Source organism: Rhinoraja longicauda, chromosome 3, assembly GCF_053455715.1.
Source record: "Rhinoraja longicauda isolate Sanriku21f chromosome 3, sRhiLon1.1, whole genome shotgun sequence".
Taxonomy (NCBI): Eukaryota; Metazoa; Chordata; class Chondrichthyes; order Rajiformes; family Arhynchobatidae; genus Rhinoraja; species Rhinoraja longicauda.
Genome location: NC_135955.1, coordinates 50798281 through 50820701, shown reverse-complemented (window position 1 = coordinate 50820701; position 22421 = coordinate 50798281). Strand labels below are relative to the sequence as shown.

General features: G+C 42.0%; 1 protein-coding gene across 1 annotated transcript in view; it reads right to left on the bottom strand.

Moving 5' to 3' along the window:
- The window catches only part of LOC144592253 (uncharacterized), a 55769-nt gene that overhangs the window by 10391 nt on the left and 22957 nt on the right, over positions 1 to 22421 (bottom strand). Inside the window, exons 5-10 of the mRNA XM_078396785.1 lie at positions 19494 to 19805; positions 15914 to 15988; positions 14604 to 14681; positions 12405 to 12482; positions 6564 to 6641; positions 3518 to 3595 (exon numbers count right to left, since the gene is read on the bottom strand). Coding sequence (XP_078252911.1) covers positions 3518 to 3595; positions 6564 to 6641; positions 12405 to 12482; positions 14604 to 14681; positions 15914 to 15988; positions 19494 to 19805 — 699 coding nt within the window. The remainder of the gene's footprint in view (positions 1 to 3517; positions 3596 to 6563; positions 6642 to 12404; positions 12483 to 14603; positions 14682 to 15913; positions 15989 to 19493; positions 19806 to 22421) is intronic.

Genomic DNA, 22421 nt, shown 5'->3' with positions numbered 1-22421 from the left:
CGCATCTGCAGAAATTCTAGAGAATCTTCATGGACATGTAGAATCATCTCAGACACCTAAGAAATTAAATACGCTGGTCACTTTCCTGATCATTGCATCAGTGTGAAGGGACCAGGTTCAGTTACCGGTGGTATGGATGCCCAGGAACTTGAAGCTGACGACCATCCCTACATCAATTCCGTTGATGAGGACAGTTGTTTTCACCCCCGCCCCCCTCCCCCCGTTTCCTTTTGGCTTGTTGACATTAAGGGCTAGATATTGTTCCAACACCATGACACAAGATTTCTGGTCTTGTTGATTGAGCCCGATAGTTGTTGATCGATTGGACTGTCCAAGTTAAGGCCAAGGCCACTGAATATTAGCTGGAAGTGTGCCTGAAGTTTTGGGTGGATGAAGTGCCATGGGTGGATGAAGTTTTTTTTCTACTCACAGCTGTGTTGGTTGCATCAGGTACAAGAAAGAAAGACTGCTAGTTCCAAAAGGTGCTTTGATTTAGCAGTGACAGACAGGATCTTACAGTGCTGGGTTTAGTGACTTTTGTAGCGCTGGAATGGATAGATTATAAAGTAAAAACAATCACAGAAGATGGTATTAACTATTTCAAGAGGACCTACGAATAAAATGTTGCAACACTCTGGTGCCTTCTTAAATCACGATTGTGAAAATTTTAACAATCAAAACTTCCTTGTAAAATGATTACAAAGTCCTGGCCAAAACATCGCGGATTCTGGTTGTAGAACATGGTGAGCCGCTAGTTTCAAAATAGGTTTATTTAGATTAAAGTTCTGACCAGAATATTGGACACATTGGAAATGCTCAATGGCTGCATGTTGTTTCCTTATTATTGTTGCTTATTAAATAGAGACAATGGAAATTAAATTCTAATACAAAAAATTACAATTTATAAATTTTCTTTATCAAATTGTCCAGTGTGCACTTTGACGTGGAGTAAAATATAGTATGACATTCAGAATATCCTGAAGATGTAAAACATTCTATATAATTACTAGGTCTTCTTTTCCTCTACCATACAAATAAAAGACTGTGGAGCTCATGCAATGCAAACTGCTTATATCATTTTTTGAAGTAGGTGTACAACCAGCCAGAATTTGTTATACAAACCACCGTCTTCCCTCCAAGTCTCTCCCTACCCTTCCCCACCAAAACCACACTGGATTTATAATTTACCTCACCTAACTTGTGTGTGCATTGTTTACTGCAAAAGAGACCTATTAAATGGTCATTTTCTGACTTTAGCTAGAACAAGAGCAGAAGACATTCTTTCAGCTCTAGGTGGCGGACTTTGCAGGCATCCTCCAGGTTCATGAGAATCAGATTGATCAAGTTGGGGAAATTCATCTGAAAACAAAATTGTTGCCTATATTTGAAGACTTACATAAAATCAACAAAAACATTAAACTATTATCAGTGGCTAAGCAAGCAACGATTAAGAAAGGGCACTGAAGGAGTTTGGAGACACCAACTCCTACCCTGAACAGGATTCAGTCAATCCAACCAACCTCAAGATCATGATTCCACTTGGAAGTGATGAGTCCGTTGGTCGATATTCACCATCACAACAGGTTCGAAGGTCAGAGCTATTTGGCTTTGACATGATTAAAATCCACACCGTACCAAGCAATAAGGTTGAATCAATGCAGGTATTGTCTCTCGAACGTACAAAATAAATTGTACAAACACAATTACCAATGCAGTTATTTTCTTATATGATGGCAGTACAAAACAAAATGTGACCAGAATGCAGAGTACATTCAAAAGAAACTTAGATAGCGTGACAGAACTCCATCCCCTGGGGGCCGCTCTGACCTCCATCACTAACTAACATGCCAGGAGAGGCCAAACCCAGCATCACTGGTAACAGCTGGGTCCAATCAGCTGCAGTTGGTTGGCCACTTGAACCTTGTCAGCTAGAGTCATAGAGTGATACAGTGTGGAAACAGGCACTTCGGCCCAACTCGCCCACACCGGCCAACAATGTCCCAGCTACACCAATCCCACTTGCCTGCGCTTGGCCCATATCCCTCCAAACCTGTCCTATCCATGTACCTGTCCAACTGTTTCTTAAATGGTGGGATAGTCCCAGCCTCAACTACGTCCCCTGGCAGCTTGTTCTATACACCCACCACCCTTTGCGTGAAAAAGTTCCCCTCAGATTCCTATTAAATCATTTCACCTTCACCTTGAACCTATGTCCTCTGGTCCTCAATTCCCCAACTCTGGGCAAAAGACTCTGTGCATCTACCCAATCTATTCCTCTCATGATTTTTTGATTTTGTATACCTCTATAAGATCTCCCCTCATCCTCCTGCACTCCATGGAATAGAGACTCAGCCTACTCAACCTCTCTCTATAGCTCCACCCTCTAGTTCTGGCAACATCCTCGTAAATCTTTTCTGAACCCTTTCAAGCTTGACAATATCTTTCCTACAACATGGTGCCCAGAACTGAACACAATGTTCTAAATGTGGTCTCACCAACGTCTTATACTACTGCAACATGACCTCCCAACTTCTATACTTGATACTCTGACTGATGAAAGCCAAAGTGCCAAAAGCCTTTTTGACCACCTTATCTACTTGCGACTCGACCTTCAAGGAACCATGCACCTGTACTCCTATATCCCTCTGCTCTACAACACTACCCAGAAGCCTACCATGTACTGTGTCGATCCTCCCCTTGTTCGACGTCCCAAAATGCAACACCTCTCACTTCTCTGTATTAAATTCCATCAACCATTCCTCCGCCCACTTGGCCAATCAATCCAGATCCTGCTGCAATCGTTCACAACCATCTTCACTATCGGCAAAAACACTCACTTTTGTATCATCAGCAAACTTGCTAATCTTGCTCTGTATGTTCTCATCCAAATCATTGATGTAGACGACAAGCAGTAACGGGCCCATAACCGAACCCTGAGGCACACCACTAGTCACAGGCATCCAGTCTGAGAAACAACCTTTCACCATTACCCTCTGCTTCCTCTCATAGAGCCATTTTGCTACCCATTCAGCTATCTCTCCTTGGATTCCATGCGATCTAACCTTCCAGAGCAGCCTACCATGCGGAACCTTGTCGAACACCTTGCTGAAGTCCATGTACACAACATCAACAGCTCTGCCCTCATCAAACTTTTTGGTCACGTCTTTAAAAAAATCAATCAGATTTGTGAAACACGACCTCTGATGTACAAAACCATGCTGACTATCCCAAATCAGCCCTTGCCCATCCAAATGCCTGTATATCCTATCCCTCAGAATACTCTCCAGTAACTTACCAACTATAGATGTTAAGCTACTCCCCATAAAACCCATGCATTCTAGAGGGAGGGAGGAAAGGAAGGAAAAAAAAAGGGGGGAACTATTATAGATCTACCAGTCATTACCTAATCTGACCAAATTGCTGAATGGAGCTGGTCCTATTTCATTTTGCCTGGCCTGTATCCCTCCATACCTTGGTCATTTTCTGACTTTAGCTAGCACAAGAGCAAAAGACTTACTTTCAGCTCCAGATGGTGGACTTTGCAGGCCTCCTCCATGTTCATGAGAATCGGATTGATCACGTTGGGGAACTTCATCTGAAAGCAAAATTGTAGTCTATAATTGAAGACTTACGTAAAATCAACAAAAATATTAATTTATTATCAGTGGCTCAGCAAGCAAAGAATATTAAGAAAGGGCACATAGAAGGAGTTTGGAGACATCACCTCCGACCATGAACAGGATTCAGTCAATCCAACCACGCTCAAGATCATGATTCCACTTGGATGTGACGAAAGGCTTGGTCGATATTCACCATCATAACAGGTTTAAAGGTCAGAGCTATTTGACTTTGACATGATTAAAATCCACACCTTACCAAGCAATAAGGTTGAATCAATGCAGGTATTGTCTCTCAAACGTATGAAAAAAATCGTACAAACACAATAGCCAATTTTTTCTCATATAATGGCAGTACAAAAAATATGATCAGAATGCAGAATACATTCAAAAGAAACGTAGACAGTGTCACAGCACCCTGTCCCTTGGGAGCCGCTCTGATCTCCATCAGTGGCTGACAGGCCAGGAGAGGCCAATCCCCAGCATCACTGGTAATAGCTGGGTCCAATCAGCTGCAGTTGGTTGCCACTTGAACCTTGTCAGTTACTCCCCATAAAACCCACGCATTCTAGAGGGAGAGAGGAGAGGAAGGAAAGGGAAAAAGGGGAACTATTACAAATTCACTACTGATCACTTATTCTAACCAATTTGCTTAATGGAGCTAGTCCCACTTATCGATGCCCGGCACATATCTCTCCAAACCTTTCCTATCCATGTACCTGGTGTGGTATCGGGTTGACACCAGGCTTGGCACTGCCATTCACAGCAAGGTGAACTCTTGTGATATGTTTTATTTAGAGTGGTAAGGAAATCCAAGACACATGGGATGCTGTCCCTCGCCAGAAAGGGGTATGTGCGGTGGTGGTACTGGCAACCACAGATTTGGTCCAGCAGCTCAGTCCTGGTCTGGAAGGAGGTGTAGCATTTTCAGGCTCCACCCTGCACTTCAAGTCAAGTTGCTCGAGAGGCCGAGCTAGCTGTCTCAGCTTCATCATCCAGGTTATTAGTATTGGATCTGTAATATTGTCTGAAGGACCCAACAGAAGTAATTCAGCCTAAATTATCCAAGAAAAATTGGGAGGAGGATATCACTGATACGTTGGCAGAGTCTAATCCATAACTGCACGACACTGATCTAATTGCACCAAGTGCACAAAAGTTATCTTCCAAAAAGCATTGCGCAGGGAATGACCTAATTTGATCTGATATTTAGGATATACTCGGGATTCAGCTGCACAATTACAATGTTGGATTTTAAAAAATGTTCTACATCATTCCTCAATTATTATTGTTACTGGAATTGTGCAAGTCTCAGTCAACCAAAGATATTAGTGCAGATTGAATCCTATGTTTACGTTGCTGGTGATATGGATACTGAGGAAGTTGAAGTTGTTAACGATCTCTGCAGCAACTCTTGATGAGGACAGGGTTGTGTTCACCCCCCTCTTCCTTAGGTCAATGTGCATTTTCTCTTGTGTAGGAAGGAACTGCAGATGTTGGTATATATCGAAAATATAAAGCTTTTATTTAAAAAAAGCTTTAATTCAATCAATGAATAATTCAATCATTTTTTAGCTATAAAAAAAAGCTTTTTCTACCTCCAGTTTACCCCCTCTACTTTCAGTCTGAAAAATGGTTCAGTCACCTGTTCCTTTTCCCCAGAGATGTTGCCTGGCCTGCTGAGTTGCTCCAGCACTTTGTGTCGATACGTGTTCTCTCATTAAGGGATAGATGCACAAGACAAGGTTCCTGGTCTCTTTCCTGTATTCAGTCTCATCACCTTTTTTGATCTGACCAACATCAGTGAATCAAAAGATCAAGCTGGCATACTTGACTGAGCACGCAATCTTGAGGAGTACCATTCATTTCATATGTGGTAGGTGCAGAATTAGGCCATTTGGCCCATCAAATCTAATCCGCCATTCAATCATGGCCGATCAATCTCCCTCTTAACCCCATTTTCCTGCCTTCTCTCCATAACCCCTGACACCCATACTAATCAAGAATCTATCTCTGCCTTAAAAATATCCATTGACTTGGCCTCCAAGTTCATCCAAGGTTTCCAGTTGGGATAAGCCCCCAATTGTCTTTGTCAGAACACAGTTGTCAATGTGTTTCTTGATGAAAACAGTGGATGACTGAGTACACTCATTCAGGCTGGATGATGTGGTCTTGAACATGTTCCAGTCCACTACCTTAAGACAGTCCTGAAATTGACCCATAGCCTCCTCAGACCACTGCTGTATTACCCTCATCACTTACGGCTCACACTTCAATCACCGTAAGCTCGTCAGAGCATCAACAGATGACCGGACTTTCCATGAAATCTTTTGTTATGGTAACATGTTCTTCATAAAATTATCACAAGGTCCTGGATGAAATGTGGCCAATCCTGGTCGTAGAATATGATGAGCTGCTAGTTTCAGAAATGGTTTAATTTGATCAAAAATCTGACGTGTTGGAAATGATCAAAGGCCAACTTGCACAGTTGTTTAAGACTGCATGTTGTTTCCTTATGATTGGTGCTTAATAAATAGGGACAATGGAAATTAAAGCAATACAAAAAAAAATACAATTTTGTATGTTAAATACAGCAGATATTAATTCATTGTGACATGGAGTTAAATATAGTACAATATTCAGTATATCCTCAAGTAAAATATTCTATACGATTTTATTCATCTTTTCCCCAACCATACAAATAAAGGACTGTGGAGCTCATGCAATGTATACTGCTCATATCAATTTTTTAAATGAGTGTACAACCAGCCAGAATTTGTTGTACAAACCTCCGTCTTGCCTCCTCGTCACTCCCTAACCTTCCCCACCAAAACCACAATGAAATTATATTTTACCTCACCTAACGTGTGTGCATTGCTTACTACAAATGAAACGTGTTAAATGGTCATTTTCTGACTTTAGCTAGAACATGAGCAGAAAACATACTTTCAGTTCCAGGTGGCGGACTTTGCAGGCCTCCTCCAAGTTCATTAGAGTTATATTGATCAAGATGGGGAAGTTCATCTGAAAGCAAAATGTAGTCTATAATTGAAGACTTACATAAAATCAACAAAAATATTAAACTATTATCAGTGGCTCTGCAAGCAAAGAATATTAAGAAAGGGCACATAGAAGGAGTTTGGAAACATCACCTCCTACCCTGAACAGGATTCAGTCAATCCAACCAACCTCAAGATCATAATTCCACTTGGATATGATGAACGGCTTGGTCGATATTCACCATCACAACAGGTCCAAAGATCAGTGTTATTTGACTTTGACATGATTAAAATCCACACATACCAAGCAATAAGGTTGAATCATTGCAGGGATTGTCACTCAAACATACAAAAAAATATTGTAGAAACGCAATAACCATTTTTTCTGATATGATGGCAGTGCAAAAAATATGACCAGAAAGTAGAATACATTCAAAATAAACTTAGACTGTGTGACAACACTCTGTCCCAACACTCTGATCTCCATCACTGGCTGACAGGCCAGGAGAGGCCAATCCCCAGCATCACTAGTTATAGCTGGGTCCAATCCGCTGCAGTTGGTTGGCCACTTGAACCTTGTCAGCTACTCCCCATAAAACCCATGCATTCTAGAGGGAGGGAGGAAAGGAAGGAAAAAAGGGGGAACTATTACAGATCCACTACTGATCACCTATTCTGCCCAAAGGTATTTATTTCACAAAATGGTGGAGTAACTCAGCAGGTCAGGCAGCATCTCAGGAGAGAAGGAATGGGTGACGTTTCGGGTCGAGACCCTTCTTCAGACTCCTATTCTGACCAAGTTGCTTAATGGAGCTAATCCTACTTATCTATGCCTGGCCCATTACCGTCTAAACTTTTCCTATCCATGTACCTGTTGTGGTGTCGGGTTGATGCCGGGTTTGAAATTGACAGCACCGACACTTGCAGTAGGGAAAGCTCTTGTCATATGTTTCATTTACCATGGTAACAAAGTCCAGGACCGCACGGGGATGCTGGCCCATGCCATAAAGGCACATGGTCCCAGCGGTCCCCGATTGCTCTTTCAAATTCTTCAAGCTATTCAAATTTCTTATAGAGTGACTGAACATTAGCTAGATGTATGCTGCAGGATGGGGGGGAGGGGGTGGGGCGGGATGGGATGCAGGGGTGGGGTGGAGGGGGTGGGTGAAAGTCCCATTACTCCAGTTGTACCTCTTGTTTCCCCTCCCTGACTTCCTGCTTCTGTGGTTTAGAGTCATTGAGTGATACAGTATGGAAACAGGCCTTTCGGCCCAACTCGCCCACACCGGCCAACAATGTCCCAGCTACCCTAGTCCCACTTGCCTGCGCTTGGTCCATAACTCTCCAAACCTGTCCTATCTATGTACCTGTCCAACTGTTTCTTAAACAATGGGATAGTCCCTGCTCAACTGTTCCATACACCCACCACCGTCTGTGTGAAAAAGTTACCCCTCGGATTTCTATTAAATCTTTTCCTCTTCACCTTGAACCTATGTCCTCTGGTCCTCGATTCCCCTACTCTGGGTAAAAGACTGTGCATCCACCCGATCTATTCCTCTCATGATTTTGTACACCTCTATAAGATATCCCCTCATCCTCCTACGCTCCAAAGAATAGAGACCAGCCTACTCAATGTCTCCATATAGCTCACACCCTCTAATCCTGGCAACATCCTCGTAAATCTTTTTTGAACCCTTTCAAGCTTGACAATATCTTTCCTATAACGTGGTGCCCAGAACTGAACATAATATTCTAAATGCGGTCTCACCAACATCTTGTACAACTGCAACATGACCTCCCAACTTCTATACTCAATACTCTCTGACTAATGAAAGCCAAAGTGCCAAAAGCCTTTTCGACCACTTTATCTACCTGCAACTCGACCTTCAAGGAACCATGTACTTGTAGGCTTAGATCCCTCTCCTCTACAACACTCCCCAGAGACCTTTAATTTACTGTGTAGGTCCTGCCCTTGTTTGACGTCCCAAAATGCAACACCTCACACTTTTCTGTATTAAATTCCATCAACCATTCCTACGTGCACCTGGCCAATCGATCCAGATCCTGCTGCAATCGTTCACAACCATTTTTACTATCTGTAAAACGACTAACTTTTGTATCATCAGCAAACTTGCTAATCTTGCTCTGTATGATCTCATCTAAAGCAACCACTAGTTACACCACTAGTCACAGGCCTCCAGTCTGAGAAGCAACATTCCACCATCACCCTCTCCTTCCTTCCATGGAGCCAATTTGCTAACCATTCAGCTATCTCTCCTTGGATCCCACGTGATCTAACCTTCCAGAGCAGCCTACCATGTGGCACCTTGTCGAATGCCTTACTAAAGTCCATGTACACAACATCTACAGCTCTGCCCTCATCAATCATTTTGCTCACGTTTTCAAAAAATCAATCAGATTTGTGAGACACGACCTCCCACGTACAAAACCATGCTGAATGTCCCTAATCAACCCTTGCCCATCCAAATGCCTGTATATCCTACCCCTCAGAATACTCTCCATTAGCTTACCAACTACAGATGTTAAGCTCATCGGCCTATAGTGCCCAGCATTTTCGCCACAGCCCTTCTTGAAAAGAGGCACAACATTTGCCACCCTCCAATCCTCTGGCACCTCTCCTGTATTTAAGGACGACTCATAAATTTCAACTAGGGCCCCCGCAATTTCCTCTCTAGTTTCCTGCAATGTCCTCGGATATATCTGATCAGGCCCCGGAGATTTGTCTACCTTCAAACACGACAGTACCTTCAGTACTTCCTTGACGGTAACCCTGACTACTCTCAAGACACTTCCAGTGACTGCTCCAATTTCCTCCGTTCTGTCTTTCTCCTTGGTAAATACAGAGAAATACTCATTGAGCACCTTGCTAATCTCCTGTGGCTCCACACAGAAGTGACCGCTTTTATTCCTGAGAGGTCCCACTCTCTCTCTAGTTGCCCTTTTCCCCCCCCGAATGTATTTATAAAATCTTTTGAAATTGTCTTTTATGCTACCTGCCAGAGCTATCTCCTGGCCCCTTTTTGCCCTTCTGATCTCCTTTTTTAGTTTGCTCCTTAGTTCCCGAAACTCCTCCAAGGATGCACTTGATCCCAGCTGCTTTTACCTGTCCCATGCATCCTTCTTGTTTTTGACTACGTCTCAATTTCCCTCGTCAGCCAAGCTTCCTTACATTTGCCTACTTTGCCTTTCACTCTAACGGGGACGTACACATCCTGAGCTTTCTACAGTACACTTTTAAAAACATCCCACTTGGCCGATGTTCCTTTCCCCTCAAATAACCTGCTCCGGTCAACTTGAGCGAGACCTTCTCTCATACCCTCAAAGTTGGCCTTACCCCAGTTGAGCATTTTAACACGTGGACCCGCTCCGTCCTGATCCATAACTATCTTAAATCTAATCGAACTCTGGGTCACTGGTCCCAAAAGGCTCCTCCACACACTTCATTAACTTGCCCTTCCCAATTTCCCAATACTAGACCCAGCATTGCCCTCTCATGTATGGCTGCCTCCACATACTGTTTAAGAAAACTCTCCTGAACACTTTTGAGGAATTGCACCACATCTAAACCCTTCACGCTACGATCTTCCCAATCTATATTGGGAAAGTTAAAATCCCCTACTACAACAACCATATTTGACCTGCAGCGGTCTGCAATTTCCCGGCACATTTGTTCTTCTAATTCCCGTTGACTATTTGGGGGTCTGTGGTATACCCACAACAAGGTGATCATCCCTATCTTGTTCCTCTGCTCCACCCATAGAGCCTCACTAGACGAACTATCTGTAATGTCACCTCTGAACACAGCCGTGACATCCTCCTTAACCAACAATGCAACTCCCCCTCCTCTTTTTTCCTCACCCCTGTCTCTACTGAAGCTCCTACCATTGAGCTGCCAGTCCTGTCCCTCCCTTAATCAGGTTTCAGTCATGGCTACAACATCCCAGTCGCTCGTACCTATCCACGCCCAAAGCTCATCTGCCTTACCCATCAAGACTCTTGCATTAAAATACATGCAGTTTAAACCAACCCTCCTTCCTTGCTCTCCGGCTTTTTGCCTATTTTGTCCATTAACCTTACCCACACCACCCTCCACACCAACTAGCCTCTCATGTGCCTCTATCCCTCACGAGTCTAGTTTAAACCCTCTAGTTTAAACCCTCCCGTGTAGCATTAGCAAACCTTCCTGCTAGGATGTTGGTCCCCCTCCAGTTTAGGTGCAACCCTTCCCTTTTATACAGGTCACCCCTGCCCCAGAAGAGATCCCAATGATCCAGAAATCTGAATCCCTGCCCCGTGCACCAACTCCTCAGCCATACATTCATATCCTCTATCTTCCTATTCTTACCTTCACTAGCACGAGGTATTGGAAGCAATCCTGAGATCACTACCCTGCAGGTCCTGCTTTTCAGTCTTCTGCCCAATTCCATAAAATCTTGTTGCAGAACCTCCTTCCTCTTCCAACCTATATCATTCGTGCCAACATGCACAACAACCTCTGGCTGCTCCCCCACACTCTTGAGGATGTTGTGCAGCCGCTCCAAGACATCCTGGACCCTGGCACCAGGGAAGCAACATACCATCCCTGAGTCTCGCCTGTTGCCGCAGAATCTCCTGTGTACCTCTGACGATGGAGTCTCCCACCACTACGGCTCTGCCTGACGTCACTCTTCCCCGTTGAGCCTCAGCACCAGGGTTGGAATAACAGCCCTGGCTACCACTCAATTTTGTTGTATTGTCTGCTTCCAAGAGGGTGTAGCTGTTTTCAGTACGTACAGCCACCGGAGTCTCCTGCATTCCACGTTTGTTTGTCCTATCAGCTGTGCTGCTAGTATCAGATCCAAGAAAGAAAGTCTGGTAGTTCCAAAAGCTGAATTGATTTAGGAGTGACTGAAAGGAGACTTATAGGGCTGGGTTTAATGATTTTCTTTGCACTGGAATGGATAGATGATAAGAAAAGAAACTACTGTGGAAGAAAGTTTTAACTATTACAAGATCACCTAATTGTACTCTCCAGCACCATCTTAAATTAATATTATGAAATCTTTTAGTTATACTAATATCTTTCTCATAAAAAGATTACAAGGTCCTGCATAAAATGTGTCCGATCCTGGTCGTAGAACATGGTAGGTTGCTAGTTTAGAAATGGTTTAATTTGATCAAAACTCTGACCAGCACATTGGACATGTTGGAAAAATTACCATTTGTGGATTTCTGTTGGGTATGCAAACCTGATTTAAAATGAAATGACTTTTAATATGAAATGACTTGCGCGATTGTACGCATACTCAAGGAGGACTTAAGATGGCGCTAACATGAATATAGGCACGTTTGAATACTTGTGCGTGTCCGAGATTTATTCATAGTCCAATTACAGCACAAATACACAACAATTTTGTATGTCAAATAATGTAGATATTAATTCACTTTGACATGGTGCTAAATATCTTACGACAGCCAGAATATCCTGAATATGTAAAACATTCTATGCGATTGCTGGGTCTTCTTTTCCACAACCGTACAAAAAAAGGACTGTGGAGCTCATGCAATGCAAACTGCTTATATCAGTTTTTAAAGTGAGTGTACAACCAGCCAGAATTTGTTGTACAAACTATCGTCCTGCCTCCTCGTCTCTCCCAACCTTTCCCCACCAAAACCACACTGAATTTACAACTTACTTCACATAACATGTGTGTGCACTAGTATAACACAAAAAAAGGGTTAAACGGTCATTTTTTTACTGTAGCTGAAACAAGGGCAAAAGACTTACTTTCAGCTCTAGGTGGCGGAGGTAGCAGGCTTCCTCCAGGTTTATGAGAGTCATATTGATCAAGTTGGGGAGATTCATCTGAAAGCAAAATTGTCGCCTATAATTGAAGACTTACATAAAATCAACAAAAACATTAAACTATTATCTGTGGCTTAGCAAACAAAGAATATTAAGAAAGGGCACATTGAAGGAGATTGGAGACATCACCTTCTATCCTGAACAGGATTCAGTCAATCCAACCAACCACAAGATTATTATTACACCTGGAAGTGATTAGTCCCTTGGTCGATATTCACCATCACAACAGGTTCAAAGGTCACAGCTATTTGGCTTTGACATGATTAAAATCCATACCTTACCAAGGAGTAAGATTTAATCATTGCAGGTATTGTCACTCAAATGTACGGGAAATTTTTTTCTTGTCTGAAGAAGGGTCTCGACCCGAAACGTCACCCATCCCTTCTCTCCCGAGATGCTGCCTGACCTGCTGAGTTACTCCAGCATTTTGTGAATAAATCGATTTGTACCAGCATCTGCAGTTATTTTCTTATAGTACAAAACAAAATGTGGCCTGAAGACATTCAAAAGAAACTTAGACAATGTGACAGCACTCCATCCCTTGGAGGCCGCTCGATCCCCATCACTGGCTGACAGGCCAGGAGAGGCCAATCCCAGCATCACTGGTAACAGCTGGGTCCAATCAGCTACTATCGGTTGGTTACTTGAACCGTGTCAACCTATTCCCTATAAAACCCACACATTCTACAGAGAGGGAAAGAAGGAAAAAAAGGGGGGAACTATTATAGATCCACCACTGTGAAGGAAAAAAAACTGCAGATGCTGATTTAAATCGAAGGTAGTCACAAAATGCTGGAGTAACTCAGTGGGTCAGGCAGCATCTCTGGACAGAAGGAATGGGTGATGTTTCGGGCAGGGCCGTTTTTACAGCATTATGGGCCCCCGGGCAAAGCAGTGTACTGGGGCCCCTACCGTTACTCTCCCCCACCCCCCTTTCCCTACCAGCCCCCCCCCCCGTCGTGCCGGCGAAAAGCACTTACCGAAAAGCACTTAGCGATGGACTTAGGGTGCTACATTGTTGCGAAAAGCACTTACAGATCGCTGTGAGAAGCACTTAGTGACCGAAAATGTAGCGAAAAAAGCACTTATTGAACCTACATTTTTAAAGTAGTATTTATTTATTGCAAGTCACTTAACATACACAGATCAGCATGGGGCCCCTATGCTCGTGGGGCTCCGGGCAAGTGCCCATCAGGCCCATGCGTTAAGACGGCCCTGGTTTCGGGTCGAGATCCTTCTTCAGACTGAAGAAGGGTCTTGACCCGAAACGTCACCCATTCCTTCTCTCCATAGATCCACCACTAATCACCTAATCTGACCAAATTGCTTAATGTAACTAGTCCAATTTATCTATGCCTGGCCCATATCCCTCCAAACTTTCCTATCCATGTACCGGTTGTGATGTTGGGTTGACGCTGGGTTTGGCATTGACCGCACCGACACTTGCAGGAGGGTGAACTCTTGTGATGTTTTATTTACAATGGTAAGAAAGTCCAGGACTGCATAGGAGCACTGAACCTCGCCATGAAGACGCATGTGCGGTGGTACTGGCGATTTCTGACTTGGCCCAGCAGCTCAGTCCTGGTCCCGAAGGAGGTGTAGCGATCTCAGGCGTCACACTGCATAAAAGTTATCTCACAAGACAATATGTTCTGACTTCCCCCAAAATCATCCAAAAAGTATTGCGCAGGGAATGACATAATTTGATCTAATATCTGGGATATACTCGGGATTCAGCTGCACAATAAAAATGGTGGATTTTTAAAAACTAAGATAATGTTCTGTAACATTCCTTCATTATTCTTGCTACAGAAATTATGTAAATCTCAGTCAACCAAAGATATTAGTGCAGATTTAATTCTATGTTCTGAGAAACGACTGTCTTCAAAATGAGCTGCTATATTTTTATATAACTGGCTTATATTAATTTGTAAAATAATCGTATAACTAGCCAGAATTATTTGTACAAACCAGGGTCTTGCATCCTAGTCCCTCCTACTCCTTCCCACCAAAACTGCACTGAATTTACCATTGACCTCACCTTACATATGTGTGCAATGTCTACTGTAAAATAAATTTGTTATAGTCTGACTGTAGCTGGAACAAGGGCGAAGGACTTACGTTCAGCTCTAGGTGGCGGATGTAGCAGGCTTCTGCCAGGTTCATGAGAGTCATATTGATCAAGTTGGGAAGATTCATCTGAAAGCAAAATTGTCACCTATAATTGAAGACTTACATAAAATCGACAAAAACATTAAATTATTATCAGTGGCTTAGCAAGCAAAGAATATTAAGAAAGGGCACATTGAAGGAGTTTGGAGACATCACTTCCTACCCTGAACAGGATTCAGTCAATCCAACCAACCTCAAGATTATTATTACACTTGGAAGTGATGAGTCCCTTGGTCGATATTCACCATCACAACACGTTCAAAGGTCACAGCTAGTTGGCTTTGACATGATTAAAATCCACATCTTACCAAGTAGTACGTTTGAATCATTGCAGGTATTGTCATTCAAACGTACAGAAAAAAAAATCTTATATGACAGCGGTACAAAACAAAAGTGGCCAGAAGACATTCAAAAGAAACTTAGACAATGTGACAGCACTCCATCCCTTGGAGGCCGCTCTGATCCCTATCACTGGCTGACTGTGATGGCCTAGCCCATATCCCTCCAAACCTTTCCTATCCATGTACCGGTTGTGGTGTTGGGTTGACGCTGGGTTTGGCATTGACCGCACTGACACTTGCAGGAGGGTGAACTCTTGTGATATGTTTTATTTACAATGGTAAAAAGGTCCAGGACTGCATTGGAGCACTGAACCTCGCCATGAAGACTCATGTGCGGTGGTACTGGCGATCTCTGACTTGGCCCAGCAGCTCAGTCCTGGTCCCGAAGGAGGTGTAGTGATCTCAGGCTTCACACTGCATAAAAGTTATCTCACAAGACAATATGTTCTGACTTCCCCCAAAATCCTCCAAAAAGTATTGCGCAGGGAATGGCATAATTTGATCTACTATCTGGGATATACTCAGGATTCAACTACACAATTACAGTGTTGGATTTTTTTTAAACTAAGATAATGTTCTGTAACATTTCTTCATTATTCTTGCTACAGGAATTATGTAAATCTGTCAACCATAGATATTAGTGCAGATTTAATTCTATGTTCTGAGAAACAACTGTCTTCAAAATTAGCTGCTATATTTTTTATATAACTGGCTTATATTAATTTGTAAAATGATTGTACAACTTCTTCTTCTTCTAGCCAGAATTATTTGTACAACCCTGGGTCTTGCCTCCTAGTCCTTCGAACCAAAACTACACTGAATTTACCATTTACCTCAACTAACATGTGTGTGCAATGTCTACTGCAAATTAAATTTGTTATATTCTGACTTTATCTGGAACAAGGGCAAAAGACTTACTTTCAGTTGTAGGTGGCGGACTGTGCAGATCTTCAGGTTCAAAAAGTTCAAATTTATCAAATTCGGGAGGAATATCTGTGAACAAAATTGTAGCTTATAATTGTGGACTTACATAAAATCAACAAAAATATTAAACTATTATCAGTGAGTCAGCAAGCAAAGAATATTAACAAAGGGCACATAGATGGAGTTTGGAGACATCACCTCCTATCCTGAACAGGATTTAATCAACCCAATCAACCTCAAGATTATGACTACACTTGGAAGTGATGAGTCCCTTGGTCGATAGTCACCATCACAACAGGAACACAAGTCAGAGCCATTTGGCTTTGAGATCACAAAAAGCCACGCCATACCAAGCAGAAAGACTGAATCAATACACGCATTGTTCCTTAAAAGTACCAAAAAACTATACAAATGCAATAACCAATGTAATTCTTTCCTTACGTGATAATGGTACAAAAAATGCAGAATATGTTTAAAAGACTCTTAGAAAGGTATTTGGATAAGAAAGGCTTCGAAAGCCCCCTTTGTTACTCCTTGTACAGCCACAACTGTGCAGCCATGTACAAATCAAATTTAATTTTTGAAATTTGCAAACGACATCACCATTGTGGGCTGGAATTAAATAACAATGAGACGGAGTACAGGAAGTAGATTGAGAACCTCGTGTCAAATATTGTTAAATAATCTGTATTCATTAATTTTCTGCAACACTCCTCACAATTATTACTGCTTCAGGAATTATGTAAGTCTCAGTAAACTAAAGATATCAGTGCAGATTTGATCCTATGTTTGTCCTGAGAAACAATTGTCTTCAAAATTAGTTGAATCATTTATTCAATTATGTTAACTTATTTAAGGGCCTGTCCCACTTAGGCGATTATTTAGGCGACTGCCGACGACTGTCAAAGTCGTAGCAGATCGCCAAAATTTTCTTTTACCCGACGACAATGACCACGACAATACCGAGTCAGGTCGAGATTACAGCGTCTTCGGAAACATCGCAAAAATTCCCATGCTGTCAATGCTTCTCCGCCGTCCTAATTTTCGCTGAAATCACTGACGTCAGTAAGTACCTGAGAGTTTTGAAATATAGCATCTTGCCCGGGTTACTTGAAAACCAAGCTTCATGGTAACAAGGCATAAACTGGATTGACTTCCAGTTTACTAATAGCAGTATTAAGAAATTTAATTTTAAAAGTGATTAAATGGATTTTTGTGAAAAGTGTGTGGGCATTCTTTGAAAATGTACGGGAGATGCATATCTGGTTTCTGGGTTGCATATCTTGGTTGGAAGCCTACTTTAAATGTAATGGCTGATGGCCATAAACATCGTGAAATTTCCTACGCTTACCTGACTGTCAAACTGTCACCTCCAATCTACCTGTCAAATGTCCTGACTCTAAATAAATTGGATAAACACAAGTATTTTATGGTATCTTGAAATTACTTAACTTATTTTAATATTATGTGCTTCTAAATACATCTAAGAGAACCAAGCAAACCTGGGGACAGCATGCGACAGTGCCCGCAATAAGCAACGATACCTGGCGACAAGCCAGCTGTCGCCCGAGAAATTTCACTCCGGTTGATTTCTCATGCCCGCGACACCCCGGCGAACTGTCGGCGACAGCCTAGTCACCGGCAGTCGCCTTAAAATCGCCTAAGTGGGACAGGCCCTTGTGTTAAAAAGTAGCATGTAATAGGCAAATTAATCTAAATTGGACTTTAATCAGACAGCTTAGCAAGCTTTCTGGAAACACAGAAGCTAAAAGTAGAGAGAAACAGCTGCATCAAGGTGGTTTGTAAGTTTGAATCAGAAGAGGCAACATTCATCCTCCGCCTCCCATGCAATTGCTGGTTACCAACCATCAACCCATGATCAGGAGCACCTCATCTGCTCCCCGATCTATCCCTCCCTTCTGAATGTTTGTCCAGTCACAGCACACTCACTGCGTACCAAACTCCATCAAATCAATGGACTCATACTCCCTTCCCCGATTGAATGAGTCCTTCTGTGATACGTACAGAATTCAATATACAACTTAAACATCTGGAAACAATACATGACGATGCATAAATAATGTTGTGACATACTGATACTGAATTAATATGTTCTTAAATATTGTGAAATCATGCTTTATTCGTATGTGGGAAATAGTTTGCATCGTAGTGCATGGCTCCCAGTAACACATGGTTATTATTCAGAAGAATTTTGAATTAGCTTTACAATCTTGCACATTTTTATATAGAGATAAAAATGTCCTTGCAAATATTTTGACAGTGTCAATATAATCTGAAGAATTCAAGATTTTGCTGTGAAGTCTTACATAACACATGTAAGTACATGGGTTTCCTCTCCAAAACAGGAATCCACATGTGTTACACATTGACGAGCACTCCCAAAACCATACGAAATAGGAGCAGAATTAGGTCATTCAGCCCTTTGTCCACTCCACCATTCAGTCATTGCTGATCTATTTTTCCCTCTCAACCTAATTCTTCTGCCGTCTTCCCATAATTTTTGACATCCTTCCTAATCAAGAACCTACTAATATTTTCCTTTAAAATATCCAATGTCTTGGCCTCCACAGCGATCTATGGCAATGAATCCACATATTCACCACCCTCTGGCTAGAAATTCCTCATTCCCATTTTGAAGGTATATCCTTTTATTCTGTGTCTGTGCACTCTGGTTCGAGACTCTCCCAATACTGGAAACATCCTTTCCATGTCCACTCTATCTGGACATCAAAATAGGAGGGAAAAAAGATAGTCCTTAGATTTCTCTCAACTCAATGATATTAAGCATTGAGTTGTGAAAGTTATAAACACACCTTTTGCGTACATACTGCCATTTTGTATTGAAATTTATTTCCATGATCTCTGCCTCAATTTAACATGAAAATACAAGCACAACCTACAAAAACCAGCATGTGTGGCATCCTATCCTCAGATATAATCAGCACATAGATTATACATCTATGGAAGCTATGTCTCAGTAAATTAAATCCATGCTTTACAGCAATATTACTATTAATTAAATCAAGATTCCATCAGTGGCATATGTTCTAAAGTATTACATGTTGATGATGCAGCTGAATTGCAGTTTGGCACAGAGTAAACTCACCTTGTAAATAGCTATTGACAGTGAAATTATATTCCCAATACGGGAATAAAGTTTTCCTTAAATCACATAAGAATGCATTATTTATTGTCCAATATAAGATTCCCATCCTCGGTCCGTAGATGTTGTCAGTGTCAAATCGACCAGTTAAGTGCTTTAACTCACAGCAAAAAGTGATGATGGGGGTGAGGGGAAGGGCAGTTGCCAGGACCTTTGCTTCTTTGCACAACTATTAATTCCATGTATTGATATTTCAAACTCAGCTACTGTATTCTATTGGCCTGTGAGCTAAACCATGCATTTTTACTTCAGGCCATTGTGTGTGCATGTTCAAATGGTCTAAACAATTCAAGTGTTTGAGAGACAATTTGATTAGTTGAAAATAAGGCAATGGAACTTGTCAATTATTAATGAATTTAGTCAAAGTAAATTACATCTTTTCATACTTACATCTGCTAACATCCAGAGGAATTCCAATTCCCAGGCAGTTTGCAGCCTCCGGGCTTTCCGGGAGTGGCAGGTCCTCACAGTTTGGCAACTGAAGTTGCATAAGAATGAGTGGGTTTGACCTTGCATAGATATATTCTGCACTGCACAGATAATTTTCCAGAATATCGCACTCAGCCCGACATAATTCCCGTGGTTTGAGAACAGTGTAGTCGTTATCACAGAGTGGGAACACAAAATGACAGAAGGCCGGAAAGGCAAATTGGGAGCACTGATCGGACAACATTATGGAAGTAACATTCGTATTCTGAACAGCTGAAATGGAAAACACAAGTTAACAGATCAGAGCAAACCAAAACCTATAACAGAAGAAATGGCTTGTCGCAGTTGCTTGCAGATATTTACCCGCAACTTATTTAAATGGATATAATTCATAAACAATGCAGATTATGAAGAATAATGCTCAAGAGTCAAAATATTAATGAAGAAAATGTGTGGAATTTATTTGAGCCAATTCACCCAATGAGCTTTTTTATTTACAACCAAAAATGTTTCTTTAAATAGAGTACAATATTAGTTGAAACAGACTGCTCAATGAAATACATTGATGAGCCAAAACATTATTACCACCTGCCTAATATGCCTTTGTTGCCCTCGCGCATCGATGAGCCTTGGGCGCCCAACACCCTGTCGCCGGTTTGTGGTTTGTCCCTCCTCGAACCACTGTCGGTAGGTACTCACCACTGCTGACAGGGAGCACCCAACAAGCCTTGCTGTTTCAGAGATGCTCTGACCCAGTCGTCTGCCCATAACAATTTGGCCCTTGGCAAAGTCGCTCAGGTCTTTACTCCTGCCCATTGTTCCTGCATCCAACACATCAACTTCAAGAGCTGACTGTTCACTTGCTGCCTAATATATCCCACCCCTTGACAGGTGCCATTGTAACAAGATAATCAATGTTATTCACTTCACCTGTCAGTGGTCTTCGGTGTATACACCGATCAGCCAAAACATTATGACATGATGAGTCAAAACATTATGACCACCTGCCTAATATGCTGTTGGTCCTCCGTGTGCAGCCCCATACGCAGCAGGGTGCGAGGCACTGTGTATTGTGTCACATTCCTCCCGTGACCACCATTAAAATTTTCTGTGACTTATGCTCTGTAGACCTTCTGTTGGTTCAGACCAGACGGGATAGCCTTTATTGCCCTCGCGCATTGATGAGCCTTGGGTGCCCAACACCCTGTCGCTGGTTTGTCAACACATCAACTTCAAGAACCGACTGTTCACTTGCTGCTTAATATATCCCACCCATTGACGGGTGCCATTGTTACAAGATAATCAATGTTATTCACTTCGCCTGTTAGTGGTCATAATGTTTTGGCTGATCGGTGTATAAGCAGCTTTAAAGATGCTTGTTTTAACATATGCTCTTCATTTGAAATTTCTCACCGTTCAGTAAATTACTTCATCTGCAATCCAGTAAAATAGCTTAAAATAACATATCTTTCATATTATGACTTCAGCTCTTTTATTAAATAATTTATATTGGTTTGAACTTGAACCAAAACATTACTACTTGATTTAAATTGTCTTTAAATCAGACAACTTTGATTCTAGGTTTAGGTTTATTATTGTCACGTGGGCCGAGGTAAAGTGAAATGCTTTATTTTGCAATGCCATCCAAACAGATCAGATATTGCTGTGCATAAATACCATCAAATCAAACTCAAGTACAACAGATAGAGCAAAGAGGAAGATAGAGTGTGGTAGAGCACATCGGTTCAATAGACAAAGTCCAATGTTTTAGTTTTAATTTAGAGATTCAGCGTGGAAACAGGCCCACCCACCTTCGACCCACCGAGTCGGCGCCAATCAGGTCACAGTGGCTAATTAACTACTAATCTGCACATCTTTGAGATGACTAAGGGAACCAGAAGATTGTGAGGGCGAACAAGTGGCCACAGTGAGAACGTGCAAACTCCACATTAACACTATCCTGTGCACACTAGGGACAATTTACAATTAAACTGCCAATTAACCTACAAACCTGTACATCTTCAGAGTGTGGGAGGAAACCAGAGATCCCGGGGAAAACCCACGCAGTTCATGGGGAGAACGTACAAACACCGTACATGCAAACTCTACCGCTGCGCCACTGTGGTGCCCTGGAAATGAATATTCAACTCTAATTCCTGAAGTAACTTTGTAAATTCATGTGATAAGAGCAGAATTAGGCCGTTCGGCCCATGAAGCCTACTCTGTCATTCAATCATGGCTGATCTATCTTTCCCTCTTAACCCCATTCGCCTGCCTTCTCCCCATAGCCCCTGACACCTGTACTAATCTGCCATATATTTGAGGATAATGCATGTTTCAATTAAATTCGAAGTATACAAATAATACTTGAGGGAGTGGCACTGCTAGGAAAACTGCTGTCTCATAGCTCCAGAAAACCGAATTCAATCCTGACCTCCTAAACTTTCTGTGTAGAGTTTGCACGTTCTCACTGTGGCCACTTGTTTGCCCTCACAATCTTCTGGTTCCCTTAGACATCTCAAAGATGTGCAAATTAGTAGTTAATTAGCCACTGTAACTTGCTCATAGTACACAGTTGAGTGAGTGATCGGGGCTTGATGAAAATGTGGAGAGAATAGATTACAGGGAAGATAAGTGGAAGAATACAACTGCGTTGTGTGCTAGCTTAGACAATGTACTGAAATGATCTCTAATATTGTATGAAATCATGGAAATAAAAAAGTAAAAATCTATTGAACAAAATGATAAGCCAAAGGCTTAGTTGACAATTGATAGCATTGGTCGGTCATTATGTAGATTCAAAGCGTATTCCCACCAATTTTCATAAGATCATAAGAGATAGTAGAATTAGGCCATTCAGCCCATCAAGTCTCCTCCGCCATTCAAGCT